The sequence below is a fragment of the Buteo buteo genome, chromosome 8 (assembly GCF_964188355.1).
Source record: "Buteo buteo chromosome 8, bButBut1.hap1.1, whole genome shotgun sequence".
Classification (NCBI taxonomy): domain Eukaryota; kingdom Metazoa; phylum Chordata; class Aves; order Accipitriformes; family Accipitridae; genus Buteo; species Buteo buteo.
In genome coordinates this window covers 38,699,045-38,724,964 of record NC_134178.1, presented here as the reverse complement: position 1 = coordinate 38,724,964, position 25,920 = coordinate 38,699,045, and the positions used below count along the sequence as shown (strand labels likewise).

Genomic DNA, 25,920 nt, shown 5'->3' with positions numbered 1-25,920 from the left:
CCCTGGAGCCTTCTTTTCTCTAGGCTGAACAACCCCAATTACTGATTTGAGTGAAGACAGGTGAAATAATAAAAGGATAATGCATTTGTGATAGGAAAAGCCTGTGGTTTTTGCAATTTAGAGCATCCTGTGACATGTTAAAACTGGAAGGTGTTTAGACTAAGTAAACAGTTATGCCTTGATTGAACCTTGCACATGACATATCGAACACTGCAAAGGTAGAAAGCAGTTGTCTTAATCATATTGAAAGGTAAATACAAACAAAGGTGTGTTAAACGAACAGAATGTTTATTTTGAACACAATGATTAGTTAAATAAATATATAAAATAAAAGACTAGAAAGAAGTGTGTGTCCAAGATTATATCTTCGGAACAGTTGCCCAAAAGCGCACTCAGTATTTCTGCCTTGCTGTGGTTTTGAACATGAGACTTTAATGCTAATGCTGACTTTAAATATACCAGTAAAAATAATACAATACATTATGTGTGTTTGGAAGTTCTTACTATAAAACCTCAAGGAATTGTAAAGCATTATGACCACTCAAAGCAAAAAACTTATTAATAAGAAACACCAGTAAATTATGTCTTCTAACATAGATACCTGAAATAGTTTCTGAAAGTAGTAAGCAATACTTAAATTTTTCAAAAAGTTCTCAATAAATACTGGCCAGAGCATGCTTGAGTTCAGATACTTACCTGTTTCTAATTAACACTATTATATAAATATGATAGAATTTATACTACATCTGTGATAGTATCCACTTTGTAGCTTTAAAAACATTTTTATTTCTCCTGTTAACTGCTAGGACTCTAAGATTGACTTTAGAGACATTCTAGGTAAGCTCTTTTTTAAAAAAAAAAATAACTTGAAGTAATATAAATAACCATTACTAGTAGTCATATTCTTTTTTGCAATAAGTCTCCTACCTTTTGTTAATAGGTATATTTTGTTTTTAAAAACGGAGTGTTACTTTGCTTGAAAAGCAAAAATCTAATTGCAATGTCAGAGGGAGCATTGATTTGTCTGTATCTTGTACTAAGTCTTTTCCATTATCTGTAAAATACAGAGATGCTGTTCAAATGCATCTGTATCTTCCTAAAAGCAAGAATTTGAACCAGGGAGTCTGTGCCTTGATCCTCTGATGCACCACATGGCAAATGATTTACTTTTATAACTTTTTCTTAACCAAGAGCACTATTTTTAATCTATTTATGAATATGCCTTTCAGATAAAATTTTTTGTGATGGAATTAACTCTCATATGCTTTATGACATTACCTAACACTTTTCTACTTGAGAAAACCTCTGGAGATAAATTCTGTCCACAAAGGTCAGTGGAGGTGATTTGAACAACTGAGTATGTTCCATTACTACCATTTTCCTAGTTAGTTTTATTTCCTGATGTTTCTGTTCTATTCAAGAAATTTGTTACTGTCTCATTTCTGATATATACATAGGAAAACAAACGTTAATGTTGGCACCTCCACTCAGCAGCATAACATGAATGATAATCATGATCATCTCACTTGTTACACATCATCTTGGAGAATGCTACAACAGGGGAGACAATAAGGAGTCCTCATACAGGAAGCACATACTTCAAACAGTAGGATGACCTACCTACAGATGGCCCCTTGCCCAGGGCTTATGTCGCACTTCCCATCGTTCAGGCAGAAGTTTGGTTGCAGATCACAAATGCTATTGCATGGCAGCCCGTCGATGCTTAGGTAGCCAGGATTGCAGACGCACTCAGCTTCCCCACTCCAGCGATTTACTAAGCATTCGGAGAACTCATTGCAGGCCTGGAACTTGCAGGGATCAGCTTGTTCACCTGAGAATACACAGAGCAGAAAATATTAATGATATAGGAGAGCCTTAACCGAGGCAAAGCACTGGCTGGCAGCTGCCATTTTCGCCAATGGTCTCTTAGTTAAAATAATCCACAAAAATCCAGCATGCATCTTTCCTGAGTAACAAAAGGTTCTGCTAAGGTGAACAAGTGCTAGAAGTGTTCCTCTGTCTGTACAGTGCATGTCAGTGGTGTGGCTAAGACCACCCAACAAGCCAATTGAAAAAGCAAGTATAAAGTGTTCTTTTTCTTACTGGAACATGCAGTGCCTCAGATGTTCTGTCTGCTGGAACTATATTTTGCAAATGAGTAAAACACAGCTATCTCCAGTATTTCTTGTTATGGAAAATCTAGGCAGCCTACAGGGAAGGGCAAGGGGACTTTGGGTACTCACCACCTCCTCTGAGGTGATTTGCCTTTGTCTGCGAGGAACACAAGCTTGTAGCATTGAAATCTCTCACTTGTATCAAGCTTAAGAGGGCTGGCGTACAGTTAAATGATCAATATCAGAAGATCTGTCGTGCTAATTAGACCACCTTTATAGGAGAGCTACCTCAGAAGAACAGCTGCCATTTGGCAACAGGTCAGCACTGTTATGAAACACGAAATACTTCTGAGTTGCTTCTGTGGTAAACCACTGGCTAACTTGGGCAGGGAAAAAACTTTCTCCCTGTATCAGAGGAGTGAACTAAGAGGGCCTGTGACTTTTCAGCACAACCATGACCTTACCACTAGAGTGAGGCAGCAGCTGTTACCTGTGCAGATGCCCACCTGGCAGCTAAACTGGCTACCACCTGTGGGAATAACCACATGAAGTAAGTTCAAACCACACATGAAACTAAGCACAAGAGAGATGGGCACCACTGTTCTCACTGACCAGCCTTCCCCTCACTCCCCCATGAAAGTGCACTGGCATTATATAGAGTATTACATGAGCCAAGTTTGTCCCCATATTTCTGTATGGGCCCTATATAGTTTGCTCAGTCTGGGTCCCACTTTGATTGTCATCTCTTTAGTCCTTTAACAGATTTTTATTTGTTTGAACTCTGTGAAAGACTGTCTTCCTAAAGCCCAGCCTGTGAAAAGCAGCGGGCAGTCTCTGAGCCGCTGGGATCCTTAGTAAGTTTTTAAAGCAGAAGTTGCTCTAAATCCCTTGCTCCAACCTGCATTTCCCTGCCATCCTTACCCGATTCCACATCCAGGGAGTATTTATCGATGGCCAGGTTCATGGTGTGATAAGCAGTGTTGCAGAAGTCTTCCAGGATCATGTACACAGCGTTGGTGACGTTCCGAGGCACAGGTTTGGCAAATTTCATTCGACTGTTCACCACGATGCTGCCATTTCTGAAGTTCAGGATTTCCAGATTCTGGAAGCCTGTCAGATTTGACTGAAGGTAGGGCACCAGCTGCAACACAGAGGATGTGACAGTAAAGCTGAATCTTTGAATCTCTACTCAAGCCAGTTGCACTGTTACTGCATCAGACAGTGGGAGTCTGAATTATTTTATCCAAATCCCACAACAAGGGCATTAAAACTTTACCCAATTGAGGCCTGTGCTGGCAGCCTGCCAGGAGCTCTAGTACCTCAGGCAGTTCTTCAGAGTATACCAATTAGCAGACGGTTTCCAAAGTCTATGATTCAGAAACATGGTTCTTGGGACATATATGGTGGTCTCCCTTGATCTAAGCACCAGGCATACTTGCCATTTCACAGGGTATATTTCCTTCAAGCATGTCCCCCTTCCCTCTCTCTCCTTTGCTCCCTTCCTCTCCCACAACAAAATGTTCATTTCAGTCAGGAGAGGGGAATTTCTCAGTTAAAATTTGGCAATTGTTGCTATATAACTCCTGTCAGGCTTTGCTAGCCATCAGTCAGTTTAGGAACAGCTTAGTTCCCTGAACTACCTCTTACATAGGAAAAGTTACCTCATCACAGCCTCCATTTATTTACTTCTCTCTCCCTACAGGCTAAATACAGAGCACAATGGAAGCAAGTAAGTTGAACGTCATAGTGACTTCAGCTACACTGCCACATTTATTGACACCAGCAGAGCATCTGGCCCATAGCGCTAAAAAGTTACGCTTTAGAGAGACTACTGACTGAATAAAAGACAAACAACACACACCTCCTCCCAACCCCCATTTCCAGACAGAATTTTCTAAAGGAGGGATACAAATAATATCTGTAAACACCAGTCTTGAGTTGCTGTCTACAAAAGAGAGCCGACAAACTATTATTTTGCAACAATTTTTGTCTGTCTGGTAATGGACATTTAGCATAGAAGTGATGCTTACCAGTTCCAAGAATCGCTGCTCCAGCGCTTTGTATTCAGGGGAGTTTTTATTAAACAGGTCCTCTGAAAACATCATGTTGGTAACCCGAAGACTGAAAAACACAACTAGAGCTCGTGATGAGACAGGAGTACTATTGTGAGTTTCATGTGTGGCCCAAGCTACACTGGCCATCTCTGTGGACTGGACATGAGTTGTTAGCTCCAAGTGACTTTCAGTCATGCTCCTTCCTCCCTCAGTCAGCTCAGGAGAAAAGTGGACAGTGCTCACATGATCCAGGTCCACTGAAACATCCGGAACCCTCGTTGTTTCATCTCCCAGCTTCGTTGAGGTAACCACAGACGAGGATGCCGTGGATCCCACAGGAGGGAGATGGGATGGAAGCTCAACAGTGCTTGTTACACTCACTGTTAGGTAAGAGTTCATAACAGTGCTGAAGCTCATGGAAACATGCGTGTCATGGTCTGTACCACCCTGTCCGGTGAAGCCTTCTGGAACAGTGGTCTGATCTATTACAGAAGGAACTACAGTTGAAACTTGAGTGGCAGTTGGCATTGCTGATTGCACTGCCTGATCTAATGAGTTTTCTAGTGCTGTGTCAGTAGGCCACACATCAGCTGGTTTCTTCGCAGCTGATTCGGTAGTGTCTTGGCCTGCCAGTGATGAATCTAGGGTTTGCTGCTCTTCTGTGGAACCATCAGTGTTTACCATGGAAGGATGTGCAGTCAGAATAGTTTCTGAAGAGCTTGCGTCCAAGTGGCCTATTGTAGCAGCTTCGGTTACATCTGACTGCTCCACTGTGAATAGTTCTTCTACCGTTGTCCTGTCTTCATTTTGGTGTTCATCTGCTTCAGAAACGACGTTCTGACGTACACTGGACTCTACAGGTTGCTCCATACTGACAGTCCCTGTAGATGTAAGACTATCTTCCACAGACAGACCTGTATTGTTTGGTGAGACAGGGGCCTCTCCAGTTGGCATGTCTACAAAGGAGTGGTCCACTGAAGGCTCCAAAACCAAGGATGGTTTAACAAAAGAGGAATCATACATGCCCAACGTTTCTGTCTGCGTAGATGGTTCCACAGATGATGGCTCTTCTGTCTGTAACAGAGGTACCTGCTTAGTTGTAGTCTCTGGAAAGACAAATATTTCAGACTCATCGAGAAAATCTTCTTTTATATTGGCCATACCTTCATTCTCATCTTTGGAAGGATCATCATCTAATTTATTCCCAGAGTTAAGAATATAGTCTAAAATCATGCCTTCAGGAATATCCTCAGTTCTGATTAACAAAGACTCATTGTCATCATCAAGCCAGCTATCGGGACCAGGGTAGAAAACTGGTTCCAGTGTTGCCTCTTCCCAAGGCCAATTACTTGATTCCGTTTCTTTTCCTGAACCATCAAAAGCTGAACCAGACCCATCATCATATATAACTCTATCTCCAAGATATATATCAGTTTCATCTTCCACAGGGTGTACTTCTAAGGGAAAAGGAATTTCTTCCACAGACTCATGCAACACAGAGTCTGCATTGCTACTGCCTGCAGGATGACCTTGAGTTACTTCTTCCTTCTCAGCAGATATTGTTTCTTTAACATCAGTCTCTGTGACTGATGAAGAGGCCACTGTTGGTGCGGGAAGCAGAGGATCTGCATAATCATCTGTAGGTGGAGGTTCTTCAGGCACGAGGTGAGGAGGACTTGAAGGCAAAAGGTCTTCAGATAGTCCAGTATCTTCAAACACTAAAAATAAAAATAAATTTCCAATTAGTTGTTGTTCATGATAAAAAGTGTCAAATTACATTCATTTTATTGTCTGTAGAGCTGTATTCAGCATGTTTCCTGTGATATATCCTGGCCTTTGTATGCTGAAGTCAGAAGGACCCCTGTTGACCAATCCCACTTTTAATTCAGATATTCTGGGGGCCAAGTCAAGACATGCAAAAATACTTCTGTGCAATTAAACAAGTATCATGTGCATACCATTTCCTGAAGGGATAAACAGGCATTATTAGCCGTTATAAACATTTTCCCTTAGCATATTGATTTTGGATACATGCACACAGGAAAGGTAAAAACTATCAGAGAAAGATATCCAATTTTTTAGACCTTTCTGAAAAGTCATTTTGGTGAACTATACCTTGGGCGAGTATCACGAGACACTGGCATCCAAATTTAACTTCAGTCAATGGCATTAACTTACCATCTAAAGAACTGGGGGCTGAAAGCCATTCCAGAGAGTCCACAGAATCACGCCCTAACACTGGTCCAGTGACCAAATGAGGAGTCTGATTCCCATCCTCTAAATTCAGCCCATCAGGCAAAGAAGTGACGTCAGCCTCTGAGGAGAGCGGAGCTTCAGGTGCCAAACTGGCCTCAGAGTCCAGATTTTCTGGTCTTGGCTGGATTTCATTGTCATTGGACTGTTCACTATCTGAAGTGGAATCTGGTTTGGCGAAATCAAAGGGCAAGGTATTGCTGACAGTTGATTCATCTGCTGAAGGCCGTTCAGCTAAAAAGGTGCTGTCCTGGAACATAAACCCACTATTAATATTTCCACTATTACAGGGGAACCATTGGCTGTCCGCGTTGGGCTGAACGCATAGAGGGTGTTAACAGCAGCCGACAGCAAAATCTGGTACTACTGCCTCTGTGAGAAAGTAACACACAGCAGCAGGAGGGGCCAAACTGGGAGGACTAGCAAATATATACCCTTTGCTAATCATGTGCCGTGTACATGTAAAATGCACATCGTTGTGACATACATTTCGTGTCCAGTCACGTCCACTAAAAAGGGAAAGAAGCCATTCAGATTGTTTGGAGTGCAGCTTCACTTATGGTATTACGAGATTTACCATCTATACCCACCCCATCTCCTTTCCTTTTCTTTACTGAAAAAGTGGATCTGTCCATCTCTAATTAAATCAAAGATAAATGCGCATAGTACTGCCTGCCTTCCTAAAGCATGAAGAGGTGTTAACAGCTATTATACATACATAATCACTACAGTCATTATAATATTATAATTACTATGATACATAAAACAGTTTAGAAACTGGACTTGAATGTATGCATTCCCTGTCGTCATTTATTGCTATCTTTTAGTATTTGAGAATGAGAACCCAGGAGGGCAACAAAGACCATAAAGAGCAGCATTGAGAACTGAGTAACTTTAGTCTCAAAGCCGATATGCCTGTGCAGAAAAAAACCCATCTATCAGCAGTAACGATGAACAACAAAAAGTATGGACAATGAATTTGTGAATTGTTGGAAATGTGAAAAAATAATTTGTTTTTAAATTTCCAATTTGCACACCATTTACTTACTACTCCATACCGCAATCATTATTTGGTTTACAGTTAGAATACTTAGCACATTTCATCTTTGAATATTAATCTACTACCACAGTGTCTCATGAGGTAATTATATTGGGGAAAACCAATGAAGAGATTTAAGTTATTTGGTCAAGGCTACAAAAACAAGGTGACTGCCTAAAACTCAAAATTAGTGCTTCATATGGATACCTGCCTGCATACCAATGCTGTGCAATACTCTGATACGGACAAAAGAAAACCCCCTTGGGGTATGAAAAACTGCCAGACAATTTGAAGAAACAGCAGTCTACTAAGAACTAACCAGTTGCTGATGGTAACTAGTAAAGTTAGGCAAGCAGCGGACATGGGTTTCTGTAATACGTGTTACAGTTCAAAACCATTTTAAACATTTCTGTAGCTCACCATTCCTATCTAATCTCTTTCTTTTACTTGACCAGCATGAATAACAGGAAGAGTCCAGATACTTTTCAATTTGAATTTTACTCCTGCTTGAAACATGGGTGAATTAAATTTTCAACTTCATTCAAACTGCATTTGAACACTTTGGAAACAAGCCAGTTAAGATATTTTTATTAAATTATTTGTCTACCTGTATTGATTACATTTTTATAGCCAGTTATGCCACCACAGTCTCCTCACATTTTTTAATTTATACGGTAACAATCAGTTGAAAAGTATATATACCACATAGACATGTGCTCCAGCAATTATCTTTTTTGGCAAAATTGACCACTATAAATAAAGCTGTAAAAAAGTTACTGTGCAAGATTAGAAACAAATTACACATACAAATTCCATAAAGAACGAATAAGGACTACCAGCAATAGCTTCTCAATACTTTTTTATGTGAGCGTTTAGTTGCCAGGGATTGCACTTCATCATTTATTTGAATGTGGATAGATGTTCCTATGACAACTAGCATTATTCAAAGATTCTTGTTACAGTGCAATACATTATATTAACAAGTTTAATATCATATTGGCAAGTTCTGGTTTTCGCTAATGTCTTTTGAAAGGATTACAAATATGACAGATGACTGCAAACACAGAACCCCCTCCCTGATTTTCCATTTTCTGCTGCCAGAAAGGCATTGTATTCAGCAAGCCAGAGCATTCTACCTGTTACAACTCAACAGAAATAACAAGAAAATACAGATTTCAAAAACTACACTTGATCTTTTCTTCACTTTTAAGAGAGCTGTAAAACTCAAAGAATTAATGATTAGTTGGTACCATCTGCTAGCTATTAAATGGTGAAGTCATGATAGTCCCACATTATGTCATGAGTATGTATGATAATACAAATCCAACTTATTCTCAAATCAGCTAAGAAAAATAATAGCAAAATTCTTTTTCATAGGTAACAGTTCTACTTAACAGTATCTATTTGAACCATAAAGGTTTGACATCTGTGGAAGTAATTGACTAATCGTTTCAGCCTTGTTTACTGTTTAAGCACGTTTATGATTTTATTTTATCTGAAGTTACTTTCCAAATTATCTGTGTATTGCAGATTGTACACAGCTGTTTTTTGGATATACTCAATATCTTTTACATAATTAGAGTTTTTGACTGAAGACATAGATGACATTATTATTCATAGTCCATGATTAGAAAAACGTAACTTCCAGAAGTTTTTCTTGTACATACTATTCCCTAAAACTGGTTTAAAATTTAGTAATGCAAAGCTACCCCTACTGTAATATCTTCTTGCCTGCACATCTGTCAGAGTATCCACAGATAGGATGTAAAGATGGCAGAATTCTTTGTCTTACTAAAATAAACATCTGCAACATTTTAATCTAGTTAGATAGCTTAGTGAAGAGAAAGCCCTTTCCTGAAAGTTAACTTAAATTCATGTTTATCCACACCATGTTTAAGCCATTTATGGCAAATCCATATGAATTTGCATTTTAGACATCAATGATGAGTTTTTAAAACTCAGGCAAAACTGGCATGAAATTAAGGATATTATACCTGTGACCAGTCTAACAAGAATATTTGGGTTCTGTGAAGTGACTACAAATTTTGCTTCCATAAAGATTTCAGAAGTTGGCCGGAAATTAAATGCGTCTGTGTTCACAACATTATCTCATAATGAACTTAGTGAAAACGTACAGCAAGCATGGGTGGACCTGGATTTTGTGGCACGAACTGAGCTCATTTCTTCTTGGAAGGCACATCTGTGTTACACAACAGAGCGCAGAGCAGAAACCTACTAGATAAATCCTTAAGCCCAGACAATGCTCCACCATTCAGAAATTCTAGCTGTTGGCAAAGCTCATTGACTTGACCTCAGTGTCTCTGGCACCTAACTTGGTATCTCCGCTTAAAGCCCCTTCGCATTGTACAGACACGGTCAGGGATACCAAGTCTCCTGTCCAATGGGGAACCTCAGTCTATGTCCTGGGTTGTTCCAGAGGTAATCACAGGAGGTGGTTACAATTTCAAGACGAAAAAAAAGAAACCAGTGCCTATCATTTTTTTGTGTTTCCTTTGCTAGCATTAAGGGGATAGACAGCATTTTAAAACTGAACTGAGAACTTTCAGTGAAAGCAATACAGTAACAAAAGGAGCACATGAAACTTACTCTTTTATCTCTTCTAGCAGCCAGCTTTAGTGCTTATGTTTATTTCTCGCTTTCCAAAGAAAGGTAGTATTGTGGGAACAGTCCTGTCTTTAGAGCAATATACAGTCTAAACATGATGAAAAAACAGAAAAGGAAACCTAAGAAGCAAAGCCTGCCTGCATAGCCAGGAACACAGTACTGCCATGTAATAAAAGATGATCACAGAAAACTGTTGTGCAACAGATATCAAATTATCAGATGAGAAATTTCACCAGAGGTTTTACTCCAGTATAAGGTGTGCCTTCATAACTGCTTATTCTGCATGAACAACAGGATAGAGAAGCTCTGGGTGCTGGCTGCAATTCCGCCTTGCTGAGTTAAGTTGTTCAAATGTGCCCAAAGACCACCGCTCAGAACCATACTCACATCGAACTCTGGGCGCTCCAGCACGACTGGGTACTCAGTAATCCAAGATGGGTCTTCGGGTGTAGGGTGCAGTATTTCTTTCACTGTGGAAATATAAATACTTGGGATCTAAAGGCTGTAGTAACAGTGTGAGGAAGTTGTTTTGGATGACTGACTGAAAAACCCTCCCTCATCCCAGATTTGTGAGTAAAATCTTTTCAGAAAGTTTGCCAGAGAGATTTTGTTTCTGGAAGTGCCCCCAGATCACTGACAGGAAGTACAGAGGAAAGATGAGAACAGAGGGGTGGACAGCACTCCTCCACCACCTCTAGTAGGATCGCTGAATATCCAACAATAAACCAGGTATTTCCTTTGTGCTGCTCAAGGCCAACACAGGGCTACTAAGCTGAAGGTCACCTTGGTGTAACATGCATCACGTGAACCACATTTCCCCTTAATTCCTGTTAATTTTTGGAAGTATGACTGAAATTGCTTACCACAAACCTTGGTGTCAAAAAAAAAAAAAAGGCTAATCTAACGGATTAAGAATAGGATACTACTGCTAATGAGTTGGCCTGGTTAAGATCAGAGCAAAGTAAGCTACAACACAGTTGGTTTTGTTGTTTCTTTTTCATTAGTCAGAGGGCAGCTGAATAATGCACTCATCTGAGATTTATTTTATTAAACTTCACGTGTGGCCCACTGATTCATCATAATTAATACCCACCATTAGTAAGCTGGAGAGAGTTAGGGTCTAAAGACAAGGAAGTGTTTTCAAGCAAGGCATTTTTCTGGAGGATTTCAGCAATATAATCTCGGAAATCACTGATGGAGTACACAACTGTTGGATAATCCTCTATGCCCATAAAGGAGTTGTCCTCCACCTTGTTGGAATGGAGGTTAATCACGTCCCAGGTGGCATTGCTGATGGGTTTTCCATCAAACGTAACAGCATAGTGAACTTCCACCCCACTTCAGTTGTACAAAGAGAAAGAGAACACAAATGAGAGATGCAAGGTTTTCCAACATATAGCAAACACTATGATTTTTTTTTCCCCAAGTACCTGTGTCAATACCCTTTTTTAATACAAAAATATATTGCTTTAAAGGATTCTAAATAAAAACAATTTAATTCTTTTCACACCTACGTCTGCCCGCCTGTGCTCTCCACCACTGCAAAGTTCAGAAGGAACAGGCTACCAGAACCTGGCATCTGGTCTGGTCCCAGCCCTGTATTTCTACTAGTGAATGGTAGACAGACCACAAGCAGACCAAAACATTGGCTTTCCACCTGCATTATTAATGGGCCCACCAACATGCAGTGGTGTGAGTGATGATTTTAAGATCATGCCAATGATGGGAACAGCTTTGAGGTATGAAAACAGCCAGGAAAAATAGGCTGTATATAGTAGCAATCTACAGTAGCAAGTGGGAGCCCTGATCACTGTCACTGTATGGTGTCAATCTGCTTGAAAGAATGTCTTTAATAGCAATAAAATGGTATTTAATACAGCTTACAATTGGGAACATTTTTCTAGACTCATTTGATCATTTATTCTTTAACTAAGTTTTGTATCTGTGTACAGCTTAGCTTTTTTCATATTAACTCTCCTCCATTTTCTTAATTTACTCTTCCTGAATGTGTCTGCATGTCCTTTCCCACATGACAGTGTAGGCAGCAATCAGATTTACCATACACTGGGCATAAGCACAAGGGAGCTTTAGAAAATACAACATATTTTGGCTGTACACAGGGCACAGCAAGAAAGTGAAGTAATCTATGAAGTGTTAGAAAAATGTGCTCCAAAGACAGGTTTTCCTCATTCCACAGAGCTGGACTGGATTGCTAAAGTAATGCCTCTGATCAGAGAAGTCTCTAAAGCCCCAGCGCCAGAGACATAATCAGCAGAGACATAATCAGCAAACACACTGACTAAAAACAGGAGCCTGCTGGAGTTTTGCTGCTGGCTCTATCATTGAAATGAGCCCACCATAGGCTCACCATGGGCACTGACTCTCAGCAGAGGAAATAAAAAGACAGCAGTAGTGGAAAGGCACAGCAAAGATGGAATACAGTATGCTCCTCAAAAGGAACGTTTAGATTTAATACAACTGTGCTGTCAGTTGCAGTTAATAATTCCTAACTAATAACAATGACACCATCATCTGTCTGGAAGGGGCTAAAACACCTGGTGCTTGCAACATAGCCTTTGTGAACAGTTGCATGTGTCAGCCTACAGAAGTGCAGAGCAGTAGAGGACGGCTTTAAGTCAGTACTGTTGGTGAAGAGATTTGTGTTTTCTAACCTTTATTCTGAAATTGAAATGCTCATTCTCTGTAAAACTGTGGAAACTGGTTACGCCTTTGCTGAGAAATACAAGAAGAAACATCTAGTAAGTTAAAGACTGCAGTTCATTTTCTGTCTTGTGAAATTCCTAAAATACTAAAGGAGGAAAATTTTGGATGCTTAACCTGCATATGTCTGGCGAAAAACAAGTCCAGACTGATCCCATCTTCCACTAAGGAATGTTTATAAAGCTACTGCTAAGATGTGCAGCACCTCTCACCTTGAAGTAGCTAAAGCCAACTGCCTTTGCTGGAGAACCACGGTTTTATTACCTACTTTAACTTCTATAATAATAGTCATCCCATATCTACTCAAGACTTTACTGCAAAGTATAAAGACCTGGAGTCATCATTAAGCAATTTTGTTTTCTTCACAAAAGAGACTCCTATACACAACTTAGCCCAGTAGCTGACTTGTGTTTAGGAACATTTTCCCCAAGCAGTTTTTAATGATTAGGACTTAAATAAGCAAATTAGGTTTATCTGTAAGCAAAACAGATCAGTTACTTGCAGTTTCTGGTAGAACCCCCTCACACAACATTTATGCTGGATAACTATCTCGCTCTGGAGCCAAAACTACAAATCCCCCAAACAGTGTCCTCCAGCTAAACATGTTTTTTGATCTGTATTATGACAATACCTAATAACAAGTTGTCTTTACCTGTCCTCCTGAGGAGAGCTGAATATGGAAACAAAACAAAAAACAACAGCAAAACCTGTTAAATCAATGTTATAATTTCCTCTAAGTCTTCTAACTTTTAACAAATTTGCTTTGGTATTCTACAGGGCACACAAATTTGAAAAAGCATACAGCAAAACAGTTGTAAATCACATAGTTATCCTGCTATGTAACAAACTGTTGTGCTTTTACTCTACTGAGGTATTTCCCATTGATCACAATGAATCAGCAGAGCAGAGGCATCTCAAGTTATTGCAAAAAATGCAGTTAAATTGCTGTCAGTACCAAGAAAATCTAGGCTTACTAATTCTACCTAAAGGTTTAGTTCACAAACATGTTTTTTTGTCATGCACAGCAGAGCACAGAGCTCTGGTACTTTGCCAGAAATATCACCCTTTTATCTGTCTTCTCAAATGAACCAAGAGCTTGCAAATGTATTAGACTGCAGATACCAAGATGGAAGGTTTTGCTACCTTCCAGGCTGGAAACTGAACACAGGCTAGGGTTCCAACCATAACATGTTTCTCACTATAGCTGCTTTGTTACCTGCATATATTCTAGCTAGAATATTCCAGCTAATAAATTCTAAGAAACACAGCTTACAAAGTCTCAAAGAAAACACAATTTAGATTAACTCATTAGATTCTGAAAGTTATATCCAGTCCATTCAAGAAAAATCATAATTTGTGATCCATGTACCCCAAAACTCAGACATCTGATGTTCGATGTATGATACACAGGATCCCCTTTTTCCCCAAATTAACTTAAAATGTCATTCTGAAGTACCTAGTCTTTACAAAATATATTTATAAGAATAAAGAGAGTTAAAACATTGCATATCATTTATCAAACTATTCACCCACCTTTGCTTTGATCAAAGGGAGAAAGACCTTTACAGATCTCAAAACACCAACCTTTAGAGTCATCCCAAATTAACATTAAGAAGTTGAAAAAAAATTTAAATACACCACATTTTTCAAAAAAGTTGCCTGTGTTGTTCCTCGTTTAATACTAGAATGTGTCAATAGTACTGAAGAAGTATCAGATACTAATTTTAAATTAGAAAAGATCTCTTTTAATTTTAGGATAGAATCTTGACGAAGAATGCCTTATCTTAAAATCAAGGCAAGCATATCATGTGAGATTCTCTGGTGGATGCCAGAAGCGAAGGAGATGATTACATTTACATACAGTTCTGTATTTCTATTTCAACCTCTCTATATGGAGGTACCAAATATGAAAATACTTGTCCTTCGGTTAATACATCCTAGGAACTCCCATGCACATGCCCGACATTCTTCCAAGTGTGGTGCTAGCACATCACACCATCATACATGATCAGTTTCAATCACCACATATGCATCAGTATCTTTTTACCTGTAATCCAGGACTTGGATGTTTTTGTATCCAGGTAGTCCTTCAAATACACTTTCCATCTATTTTGAGGGAAAACCAAAAAATTAACACAGATTTCCTCCACCCTACTCATTTAGAGAAAAATCAGGAAATATTTTCAATATTTTCTAAAGATGTATCTGAGCTCTTATATCTAATAGGAGAAAAATGGTTGAATAGTCTCTCTCTTTATGGAAGAAGAGTTTTGGTGACATTGTTTCATTATTAGAAAAGAAAAAGTATGAAGAACAACATCCAGCTTTCCCCAAGAACTATACAGAAACATTCGGGGGGGGCGGGGGGGGGGGGTGTCAAATAGACTGCAGAGATCTGCACTGCCCATAGCAGACTGCATTCTTTCTCTTATTTATGCAGTACAAAGCCACCTCTGCCCAAAAGGTTTCCATTACCTCCCAAACCTCTCTGGATTAAAAAGAATTCAGGAAAATGCTTTGGACCTTAGCAACTTAAGAGGAGCAGCAGCAGCCGTAGGAACAGGGACCTCTTCGACTCCAAAGAGGCACTAATGCATTGCACAGTGCTAAACATGGCTCATCTCCACTGCCCTAAACATAGAAAGGGCTCAGGAGCGACTGGCAGTGCTACTCAAAAAAGACAACTGGGGGCAGCAAAATGGCAGCACATGCAGGCCTAATTCAATAGTCAACTGTGTTACAGAGACAAAACCAAGAAATTGAATATTGAAGGGTCATGCTGGTTTGGGGTTTTTTGTTTCTCCCAAAAGATCCTTGCCAGTTGAGGATTATTTTTTACTCCTCAAATTCTTCTTCCCCTCCCCAGTCTCCCTATTTTTAAACTGTCTCTGGTGAGTCTTAAACAATCGAAGTGCTGCCGACTTTCTTTTTTTCAAAAGCTGCTTTATTCAAGCACAGAGAAAACCAGGCAAGGGATCAAAGGAGTGGAACATCCATGTGCCAGGTGGCCTCTGTCCCATCTGACATTTCTTCCACACACACACACACTATGGCATTGCTACTTGGCCACACAACTAGGAAAATTAAGATGTCTAGCCTATGCTAGCAACTTGTGACAGTTGTAGCGATGCTTTTTGGCTGCAGTGAAGCGTACATCTCTTTCCCATCTGGCCCAAGATCTGGCACAGGGTTAGCCCCAGTAAAAGGGATTCAACACAGAGCCCCAGCTAAATGGGACGAAGGAGGAAGCGAAGCCAGAGAAAAGATAAGCCTCATGATGCACTGCTGTATGGCACCCTAGATGACTCTCCCAAGATAAGGGAAGAAACTCTCTGCCCCAAGAAAATGATGGTAATAAAATTACCATCATTATAGATAAAATAAATTAAAAAATTGGAAACAATAGGGAGAGCAAAGTTAGGAGACAGCAGTATGATCATATTTTAAACATGCATTTGTATATTTGTGGGCCAGTAACTTTATTTGTAACGTACAAATTAAAAGATTGAATTTTAATTAAAATTAAATTAACTTGAAATCAAGTTTTAATAAATCATACATATATGTGTATATGTATATATTTATATGTATATGCACATACATATTTTTTCTTTGAAGTAGGTGCCTAGCGGTCTAAACCATGGTTCATTCCCACTGACTCCAATGGGATTTAAGCCTGTGTTTAAGAACTGGCCGGAGAGTTTTAAAATGTGCTTACATGCACTGCTGACTCTGGGCATAAACTAGGAGCAAGAGTTGTCTTGGCAGCCTAGATTTCAAGGAGTATCTCCCTGCAGTGCACAACGATTCATCCGAAGAAATGTCGCTCCTGAGCAGAAGTAATGAATGAGTTCTGCTGTTTGCGACTTCTTCCGATCACCTACTCTGTATAGACAGATTCTCTAGACTAATGCCAGAGTTTCTTCTACAGTTCAAAATCTGGATGCTGTGTAATCGTTAAGATATTCTATATCCCATTTCAGTGCTCAGCTTCTGTAGGAGACACAGAACATGCCCACACAGGCAGGTGCTGATGGACCTGTACACCTTCTGCCTGTACTCCACATTAGTGCTGCGCTATACCTGAATTACTCGAGCTGCCTTCCAGCACTGCCTCAGCACAGGTTGACAGCTCTGAACTGCAGTCAGTTCATGTCCTGCCATTTGAGAGTGCAGGCAGGCTGATGTGCTAAGACCCTCAAATTATCTTTTTCACTCCCCAGTTTCAAACCAACTATATTACGGAAGAATTCAAACTGGACAACAAGATTAGAAAGCACTGAAATAAACTCTAGGCAGACTGGTCACTAGAGAGATGTTAAATGTATCTTTAACATTTTCAAGTCCTAAAACTTTAAGAACTAATGAAGTTGCATCAAGAGCCAAACAAGAATCTTGCCACTTCTCTGTGAGTTAAAAGCTCTACTGCAGTAACACACGGACAGGGAGAGGTACTTAAAAATTCTGAAAGGGTGGTAAGGACAAAGTTAGCCCTGGTAGAAATAGGTCTTTAAGAGGACTAAAATAAGTGGAAATGTTTTTCATGTATTAATAACATCTGGCTTAGTATCTTTTGCTAACACGAGGCAAAATAAATTGAGGAAATCAGAAAATGGGAGAGAGCGAGAAAGCAGTCCCTCAGAAAAGTCCCATTTAGAGTATGTCCCCATTCAGGGGTTCAGCATAATTTTCTCATCCTTCTAAAAGCATACTTTTGCCTGCAAAAATGATAGCAGGCTATTTCATGAGAAACACAAAAAGAAAACTAGAGTAATTGGTCTTTGGCAACTGGTATGCTACACACAATGCATGGCACTCTGCTACTTCAGAAAGGGCAGCATGTCAGACAGAACAGTGTATTCTCATAGTGGGTGAATATTTTCCAGCCTGCCTCAGGTAACACAAGCCTTTAAGCTGGTCCTGCAGAGCCCATGAGAAAAAGGCAGTCCTAACACAGGTGCTATGTGCTACTATTGCTTTGCAGAGCCAGCAAAAAGAAAAAGGAAGTCAGGGAAGCTAATCACCTGAGAAATTAATCGTTCAGAGAGCAGTTGATGCTTCACAGTAGCTGGGTCACTCAGGTCCTCGCTGTATTCTTCACCAACAATCAAAATGCTGAACTCAATTATCTGCTCAGTTACAGGTCTCACTAGTTTCTCATCCTGCTTCTTAATCTCATTATTGATCTGGAAGGGAAGGAAGAAGGGAGAAAACAAAAAGTGATTTAATGCCTTTTTTTTGTTTGTTATTTCCCAAGAAATAAATCCTCATTACTCACCACAGACCAGATTCCTACCTATCCTGGATTTATTCCATGTAAAAAGCATCCCTAGATATGTATATGTACATATGGTTTCCCATCCGTCAACAGCACACTACATTCGTAAGCTTGGGTCCAAACATCTTTCTTATGTGGGCCAGAAACTTCTCCAGCTGCTGCAAACCTGGAGGTTTCTCTGGCTCTTGATGGGGCAGAAAACCTGAAGTCCTCTCCATAAATGCTGTGTGGACAGGAACACCTGAGGGCAATATTGGTGGGTGACACTGATGGTCACAGATACACTTAATGACATGTGAAAACTGCAGTCCAAAGCACAGCATGCTCACTTGAGCCATCAGCATACCTGTTTACCTTGCACTATAACAGAGTGCTCATGAAGCCTCAGGGACAGAGGTGACAACTAAGGAGGCAATCTACTAAGCAAGAACATTTTTTGAGAATTCTTGTATTGCAGATAATTCTATTTCTACTTTCCATTCGCCCATCTTTACTTTATTGCAAGGCCATCTAGTTGACCTCAGCTACAAACAGAAAACCAGTTGTGTGGGATGTTCGTGAGGCAATTTAAAGTGCAACTATGGACACATGAACAGCTTACTTAAGCCCAGTCAGCAGTAGGCTGATTTACCCAAAATTTACTTATTTATCACAAGGCTCCTACTTACTATTCCACCTGGAAGACAAGTTACCTTTGCCAAGGTCTACATTCAGAATACCCTGTGTTGTTCAGCCTCAGTAAGTGAATGATCCCCCCCAGCTATACAGCGGGCATTGGGGGATCTGCAGGGACCTCTGCTGAGCTGAAGTGGTGGGCTTCAACTGGTCTACAGTTGCCCAGGAAGCCCCGCAGCAGTGGCTGTGTAATGCATCAGGGAAGCATGTGGCTATCATGGCTGCCGTGGGCAGCAGTGAATTCCAAGTTTTAATCTAATTTAAATGACTGAGCAACACAGGAAGAACACTTTCTGCTTAGTTCCCTAGTATTTTACAACCAGCATACTATTCCTTGTGGTATACTGACAGACATGAGAAAAACCAGATCTTGTTCATTGGTTTTATTCTAAAACAAGAAATTGAGATTTGTGGCGGAGGGAAAGGAAGACTGGCTTAAGTTAACTTTAGCCAAATAGCCAAATGTCTTTGGCTATTTACATGCAGTTGTTGCTTTTTCCCCATTAAAAGGAAAAAAAAAAGAGCCAACAAAACAGACCTTTTCAGCAAAACTGCAGCCTGTGTTATGTATGGTGCAGGAAATGGAAAAACCTTTCTCCAGAAAGTTTAGCTGCCACCAGTGAGAAACTTATACATAGTTTAGTTAAATTCTCTTGCCCCCTCCCCCCCATCCCTTTTTTACTAGATAACTTTAAGGACCATAATGACTGGTACACTACTTAAAGCTAATTAGCATTTGAGATATACATACTTGGCAGGCATATATGTGCTACTACTATATGGCTGTTTGCAATGCCGTGTAGTTTCAATCATTTATCAGTCCCCCAAAACCAAAAGTACAGTCAACATTTTAGTGCAGAAGATGAGCTTTGCTTATTCTTGGTCTTGTAATCTGCAATGCATTTTGGCTGCACAGAGCAATGATGAGGTGTGATGTAACTGTATCGAGTGAAAACACTGTAGCAGCAACAATCTAATTCTGGGTTGGGTTTTTTTTTTTCTGATTTACTGAGTGGTCCTATTCTCTGCTCAGGCAGAAATACTTCAGGCAGGTCTGTTTCAAAAAAGAATAATGGTGTACATGGGATCAAACCACAAGTGTTCTTGGTACGTAACATAAAGTCAGACCCTGGACTTGAGTCAGAAACTGTCTGCCTGTTTCATATTCAGTATTTATTCTTGGAAGCACAGTATCAGAGCTTCACAGTCAGCCCTGAAAACTCTAGAAGAAAGTACAGTTTGGCCCAGCTTTGTTTCATGGCCATACTAGGCTACAGAACAGTGCACAGTTAAACCCAGCACCATAAATCAGCTTCTACTTATATGCAGCATGTGCAACTTTGTAAGCTTCTCAGTAAATCCACTGAGAGTTTCACCTTTATAAGAAAACAAAAGCCAGCTGATTCATACCACTGGTTTGCAAAATTTTCTTCAGTCATGTAGGCCCACAAATATTGCAATTGGATTCTAGAGTTTGGGCTTAAATTTTAATTCAGAGGAGCTGTTTCCTGGAAGCAAATACTTCCCTGGGACCTAAGTGGTGGTCAGCACTTCTGAAAGCCAGTTCACTTTTACAGAGACATTTTAAGTAGTTGATGTAGGCTTCCCCGTGCCAGGAGTTTCGTTTAAATGTCAAGGTAAGGGTGACTGTAAGATGATAAATAAAAGTTCATCTATGTCAGAAGAGGAGAAGAAGCAGAGAATCAGAAGGAATCTTCAAGGCTCTCCAGGCCACCTCTCTGCTGTCCTACACGATTTTACCACATGGACCCTCAAAACACTACTACAGCAAGTTAAGGTGTATTGTGTTTCCATAGGAATAGTAATGCTCCGCATTCTTGGACCTCTCAGAAGCCCTAAGCACTCCCTGTCTAGTCCTATGTCACTAGCAAAATCCTCACCTGATAGCTCAATTATCTGTTCCCTCTCACTGTCGGGGAAGCGGCATTACAAAGCCTCTGCAAATGAAAAAATACCTACCCAGAAAATTATTTTAAAACTTTCTAAAGTTCATGCCCTGTTTTTATGAAACCTTAATTTGTGTTAATACACTATGCTACCAACACCTTAAGTACTAGGAAATGCAAATGACAACAATATTATTTAGGAAAGGCAACAGAATGCTGAGCCAAATAAAAAAAAACCACTCACAGTAGTGTCTGCATCTTCGATCTCAGGGACAGTACCACCCACAGGAGTCTCTACAGAGATCTCATGAGGGGGAGGAACATTGGCAGCTGCATCTGAGTTTGAAAGAGATCAGTATTATTTTCTTGGGTTTTTTTTTTTCATATACCCATGTACATGTAGATACATACAGAAGCAGTGTAACAGTAAAATTTTTACCAACAGTAAAATTTGATTCCTATTCCCATTATCATGACAGAAACAACACAGGAAACACCTGAGGAGCCTGAGGAAAAGTATCAAATGCACTAATCAGAATAAAATGCTAATGTTCTGTCTAAGCACATATATTTTTGGGAACATGAAGTTAAGTGCAGTAAAAAGTGCTCAGAACTAATTTCTCAAGTAGGATTTTCATGATTCGTACAATAACAAAATAATTTCAGCATATAACATGATCTCCAGATCACAAACAGCATTATTTGAGGTGCAAAAATTCACAGCTCTTTCTGAAATCCAAACACCATCGAATTTCTCAATTTTCTGGTAATTCAGAATCAGCCTCGACAGAAGTTAGATGAAAACTGACCTCTCAATGTGGTAACATCAGCATCCGAAGCTGGAGTTGGAGTCCCACTACCGCTAAATAAAAATAAAATCAGAAATTGAAGTTGGACATGGTGAGAAAGATTTATTAGTTTTTGATTTATCTGTGATTCTGCTGCCACACCAAAAAGCATGTTTGCAGAAGAAATTTGTCATGGTACTACTTTGCTGGTAACTTCATAAAAATTAGGCTTTGCAATATTTCAGTTATCTTTTGGAACTTAGATATTAGGTCACTTGCATCACACAACACATCATGTGCTTCTCCAGGTTGCTAACCTCCTTATATTCCAACTGACTTGGAGTCCTGCCTAAAAATACATTCTGCCTTCTAGCAGTTTGGTAAAGGAAGCAAATGCGAAGACCAGAGATAAAACACAAAGATAACCTGTAATATTCTTTAAAATGCTCAGTTTTTAAAATACTCTCCAGTGCACTAAAACATCATAACTGTATTGAAATCACTGCAAGAAGATGGTTTCTTTTCATCATGACTTTTACTCTGCTTATTTGGACATCTTCAAAAGGCATCAGTTTCACACACACATAAAACAACTCTAGGCCAAATGTGAAAAAAAGAAACATTTCAGATAAAAATCAGATGAAGACTGTCATCCTGAAGTAAAACTAACAGCTTTGACATGGCTTTTACAGTAAATCCAAGTTCCTTGGGGCCAATTGTGTAAGCCCTGAGCAACTGTCAAGTTACCAAGAGTGAAAGACATGCTCCAACAGAAACAAGTTTTTCCTGAATGAAGAAAAAATGATTTTTCAGGTTTGTCATATTTGTAATAAATACAGCCCAATCTGTAAGATTGGAAGTTTAAGTGCTGGAGAGAAACTGAACTTCAGGCTTCAGAAAAATCTTGAAGTTCATTGCATTGAGATACTTCTCTCACTTCTAAAGGAACTCCTTTTATACTGGTGGTCACACTTGTGCTGTAAAATAAGCACTGCAGCAAGGAGTCTTCACTGTAATATAAGCAAGCGCTGTTTCTGTGTGAGCCATAGTTCCTAGCCTTGCCAGGTTTGATTTTTGATTCACATACTAGATTACTGGTCTTGCAGTCTGTCCTCAGGCAAAACTCCACTCAAAGCTGATGGGTATTTTGCCTCCTTCAGGACGTATAATCAGTCTCTGTATCAAGCCAAAAACCAAAGGCTTCCAGCACCAGCCAGACAACCAGATCTAAAGCTACATACTAAAGATACCAGGGCACAAGCATATGATCAAATACATGACAGTTTCACTGAATTAATGTCTCAAACACCATTTCTCCCCCTGCCTCTCACAGACACATAACACTTGCCAATAAACAGATCTGGAGACAAATCTGATGAATTTTCTATTTAAGTCAAGAATCTTTTCACCCATCCTTTCCCAGGAGGCATAGGCTAGTCTTGCACGTAATGATTAACTATACCAAAATACAGTAAATTCTGGGAATGTTAAACTGACATGGTGAGATCTACATAACTATTATAAAATATTAACAAAGAATAAAATAGTCTCCAGATGAACAAAGCAGAAAATACTTATTCTAGAGTTTAAACAGCACCTTCATGTATTTTCTTGAACAACTAAAGTCGATGAGCTCTATGCAAGCTTTGAAATGTACAGTTATTTGTGTCTGCTTCCATCTCGTGGACACTGGTACCTGTTTTCAGCCAGCACAGTGCAAGGTAACTCTCTACCAATTCTCTGACAACCCTAGTAAATCCTGGAATGACTTCCAAGACTGGAAAGCCAAATTTTACTACCAAGCATAATTTAGACAAGATATCCTCTCATTCTGTCTGCCATTGCCATCATACATATAAAGAGTCACAAGTAATTAATTAAAAAAACATCAATTTCTTTCTGCTAAAAAAAAAAAAAAACCCACCCAAACAAACCCACATTAAAAGGATTTAGATTTTCTTAAGAATGCTGGTTATATTTTAGAGGGATTTAGTTTCCTTACTTGTTTATCATCTCAGAACTGAAATAAAAACAATTGCTTAATTATTAACTGGTCAGAAGAAATATTTTCCAATTAAATTCACCTAACTCCAAGGATACCTTACTCTTACCAATTTCAATAGGCATTAATTACATCTATGCCACAGTCTTACAAAATCGCAGCATCAGTAAATAAAGCATTTCAGTGCATGGTGTTTAATGATGGTATGTTCAGAAGCAAATACGCTTCTACTTTGGGGGAGAGGTGAAACAATCTGAAACAATACTTACTACAAACTGTTTAGTATAACCAACGTCAGAATAAAAACTCAAGAAAGGCAGCGATGTGCAGTGAAACACCTCTGCTACAGGATTTGTAATGTTCTATTCAGCTGAGCCTTGTATCAACCCCCTTTTCTCTAGAAGGGGACAATGGCAAAGATGACTTGCTCTGGTGGGCTCTGAGCTCAACCTGAGACCCACAGGAGTCGATCCAGCTGCCCACGGGTGGGTGCCTACTATACTTTGAGGGGCCTCCAGGCACTCCTGACCTCCAGCTGCTGCCCCAGGAGGCACAGGTCACCCACGGATCCCACGTCATCCCTGCCAGCCTTCTGCAGATGTGTGCTGTAACTTAGGACATCTCAAAAGGACCTAAATGACTACCTGACCAGCTGAATCGGGCACCGAATTCTGTCGTAAGTTAGTCTTGGCTAAGGGCCAAATGCCCACCCAGCCGCTCCCTCACTCCCACTTCTCTATGAGACAAGGGAGAAAATAAGACAAAAAAGCTTCTGGGTCAAGATAAAGACAGGAAGATCACTTACCAATTACCTCCACAGGCAAAACAGACTCAGCCTGGGGAAATTTAAATTAATGTATTGCCTATTTAATTAGGTTTGGGTAGTAAGAAACAGACAAACGTTAGAACACCACCTATCCTCCACCCTTCCCCAGGTTCAGCTTCACTCCTGACTCCTCTACCTGGTGCGGGCTCTGCAGGGGCAGCAGTTCCTTCAGGAAACGTCTACCTGCTCCAGCATGAGTCCTCCCCGGGCTGCAGGGAATACCTGCTCCGCCGCCTTTGACCTTGGTGTTCCCTACGCTGCCATTTCTCGTTCCTTGTGTTCCCTCCTCCTCTCCCTGTGCAGTGTTTTTGCCCCTCCTTACACACGCTTTCCCTCAGGCACCTGCCTGTGACTGAGGGGCTCAGCCCTGCCCTGCGGCAGGTCTGTTGGAACCGGCTGGAACCGGCTGTGTCCGGCTGGGGGCAGCCCAGGCCGCTCCTCACAGGGGCCACCCTGCAGCCCCCCGCTGCCAGCACCCGGGCACCCACACGCGGTATAGTTGTGTTTGCCAGTGTACCCACACGATCGATTTTAACTAAGCTGTGTGAGTTTTTAAAGGAAAAATCCTCGCAGTAGACAAGAAAAACAGAGAGAATGCTATGGTATAAATCACACTTTCAAAAGAGGAGCAGTTTGCATACGGAAAAGCCTAAAATTAGCTTTCTAGAGTGGAGTACTACTTCTAGATTAGATTACTGGTTATAGACTTATCAAAATAAAATTCCCCACGTTCCAAAGGTCCCAGAGGACTGACCCTGTCACTGACCCAGATGAGCAGCAGCTCTCCAACAGGGTGCTTCGGTCAGTAACGTCAACTTAGGCACCAGGTTAGCCACGCGGTGGCAACCACAGACCAAACTGGCCCACGGGGCAACCGAGAGAGTGCTGAAAAGCACGGCGAGAATAAGGCCGCCGTCATTTACAGCGTGGCAAACCCATCACCTTAAGCAGCAGCAGGCCATGCTCTTTGTCAAGGCCGGGTAATATATTCTTACTGGCACTGAGGGGCTTTTAAATACAAGCCCCCAAGAGCTAACCAATTTTCTGACAAAATTCCAGCTCACAGCTAGCTTAAAGTTAAAAGCCAAGGGCTTAAATAGCACCTAGTAACACCCTAATCAATCTAAACAAGCAAGACCAGTCAAGTACTAAATATGGTCAAATTAACAATTATCACTTTTTCTCGGGACAATAAAAACACTGTTTTATGAAGCTGTGCTATAATTAATCTCACTTTATGCACAACGTTGTTTTTTCATTGCTTTACCAGAACGGTGAGGTTTGCTTTCTTTTTGCATCCGTTTCTTTTTGCCTTCTGCTTCCCCTTCAACACTTTAATTTTTCAAATGTCCACTTTATTAATCTCCTAAAAAAGCAGCAATTGTATAGTTACCTCTAATAAAGTCACTCAAAATGCACATGACAATGCATATCCTGATTTGCCTGAACACACTACTCTTCAAGGTAAACACAGATTCAAATTCCCTTTCAGTCAGACCATTTAAAATATAAGGGGTTTTTTTTTTGCCCCAGGATTAATCCAGGGCCCAGGCTTTATTTTTAACTATACCTACACAAGCAAGCCACTCCAGGTGGAGAAACTATATTCCAACAAGAGCTTATTTGTGAATTTGAGAC

The 25,920-nt window shown here is 40.2% G+C and overlaps 1 protein-coding gene across 6 annotated transcripts in view; it reads right to left on the bottom strand.

The window, feature by feature from the left end:
- IMPG2 (interphotoreceptor matrix proteoglycan 2) overlaps nucleotides 1–25,920 on the bottom strand; it is a 64,015-nt gene that overhangs the window by 5,220 nt on the left and 32,875 nt on the right. For 5 of the 6 annotated variants that reach the window (XR_012651338.1, XM_075034167.1, XM_075034164.1 and 2 more), the window contains 11 exons: nucleotides 21,476–21,528; nucleotides 20,911–21,002; nucleotides 17,831–17,992; nucleotides 14,854–14,912; nucleotides 13,459–13,476; nucleotides 11,179–11,423; nucleotides 10,473–10,555; nucleotides 6,347–6,671; nucleotides 4,145–5,886; nucleotides 3,036–3,255; nucleotides 1,621–1,831 (listed from right to left, as the gene is read on the bottom strand). Coding sequence is in view for 5 of the 6 variants with exons in the window: in XM_075034167.1 (XP_074890268.1) it covers nucleotides 1,621–1,831; nucleotides 3,036–3,255; nucleotides 4,145–5,886; nucleotides 6,347–6,671; nucleotides 10,473–10,555; nucleotides 11,179–11,423; nucleotides 13,459–13,476; nucleotides 14,854–14,912; nucleotides 17,831–17,992; nucleotides 20,911–21,002; nucleotides 21,476–21,528 (3,210 nt within the window). In the remaining variant the exon portion in view is untranslated. The remainder of the gene's footprint in view (nucleotides 1–1,620; nucleotides 1,832–3,035; nucleotides 3,256–4,144; nucleotides 5,887–6,346; nucleotides 6,672–10,472; nucleotides 10,556–11,178; nucleotides 11,424–13,458; nucleotides 13,477–14,853; nucleotides 14,913–17,830; nucleotides 17,993–20,910; nucleotides 21,003–21,475; nucleotides 21,529–25,920) is intronic. The other variant, XM_075034166.1, reaches the window with a different exon arrangement.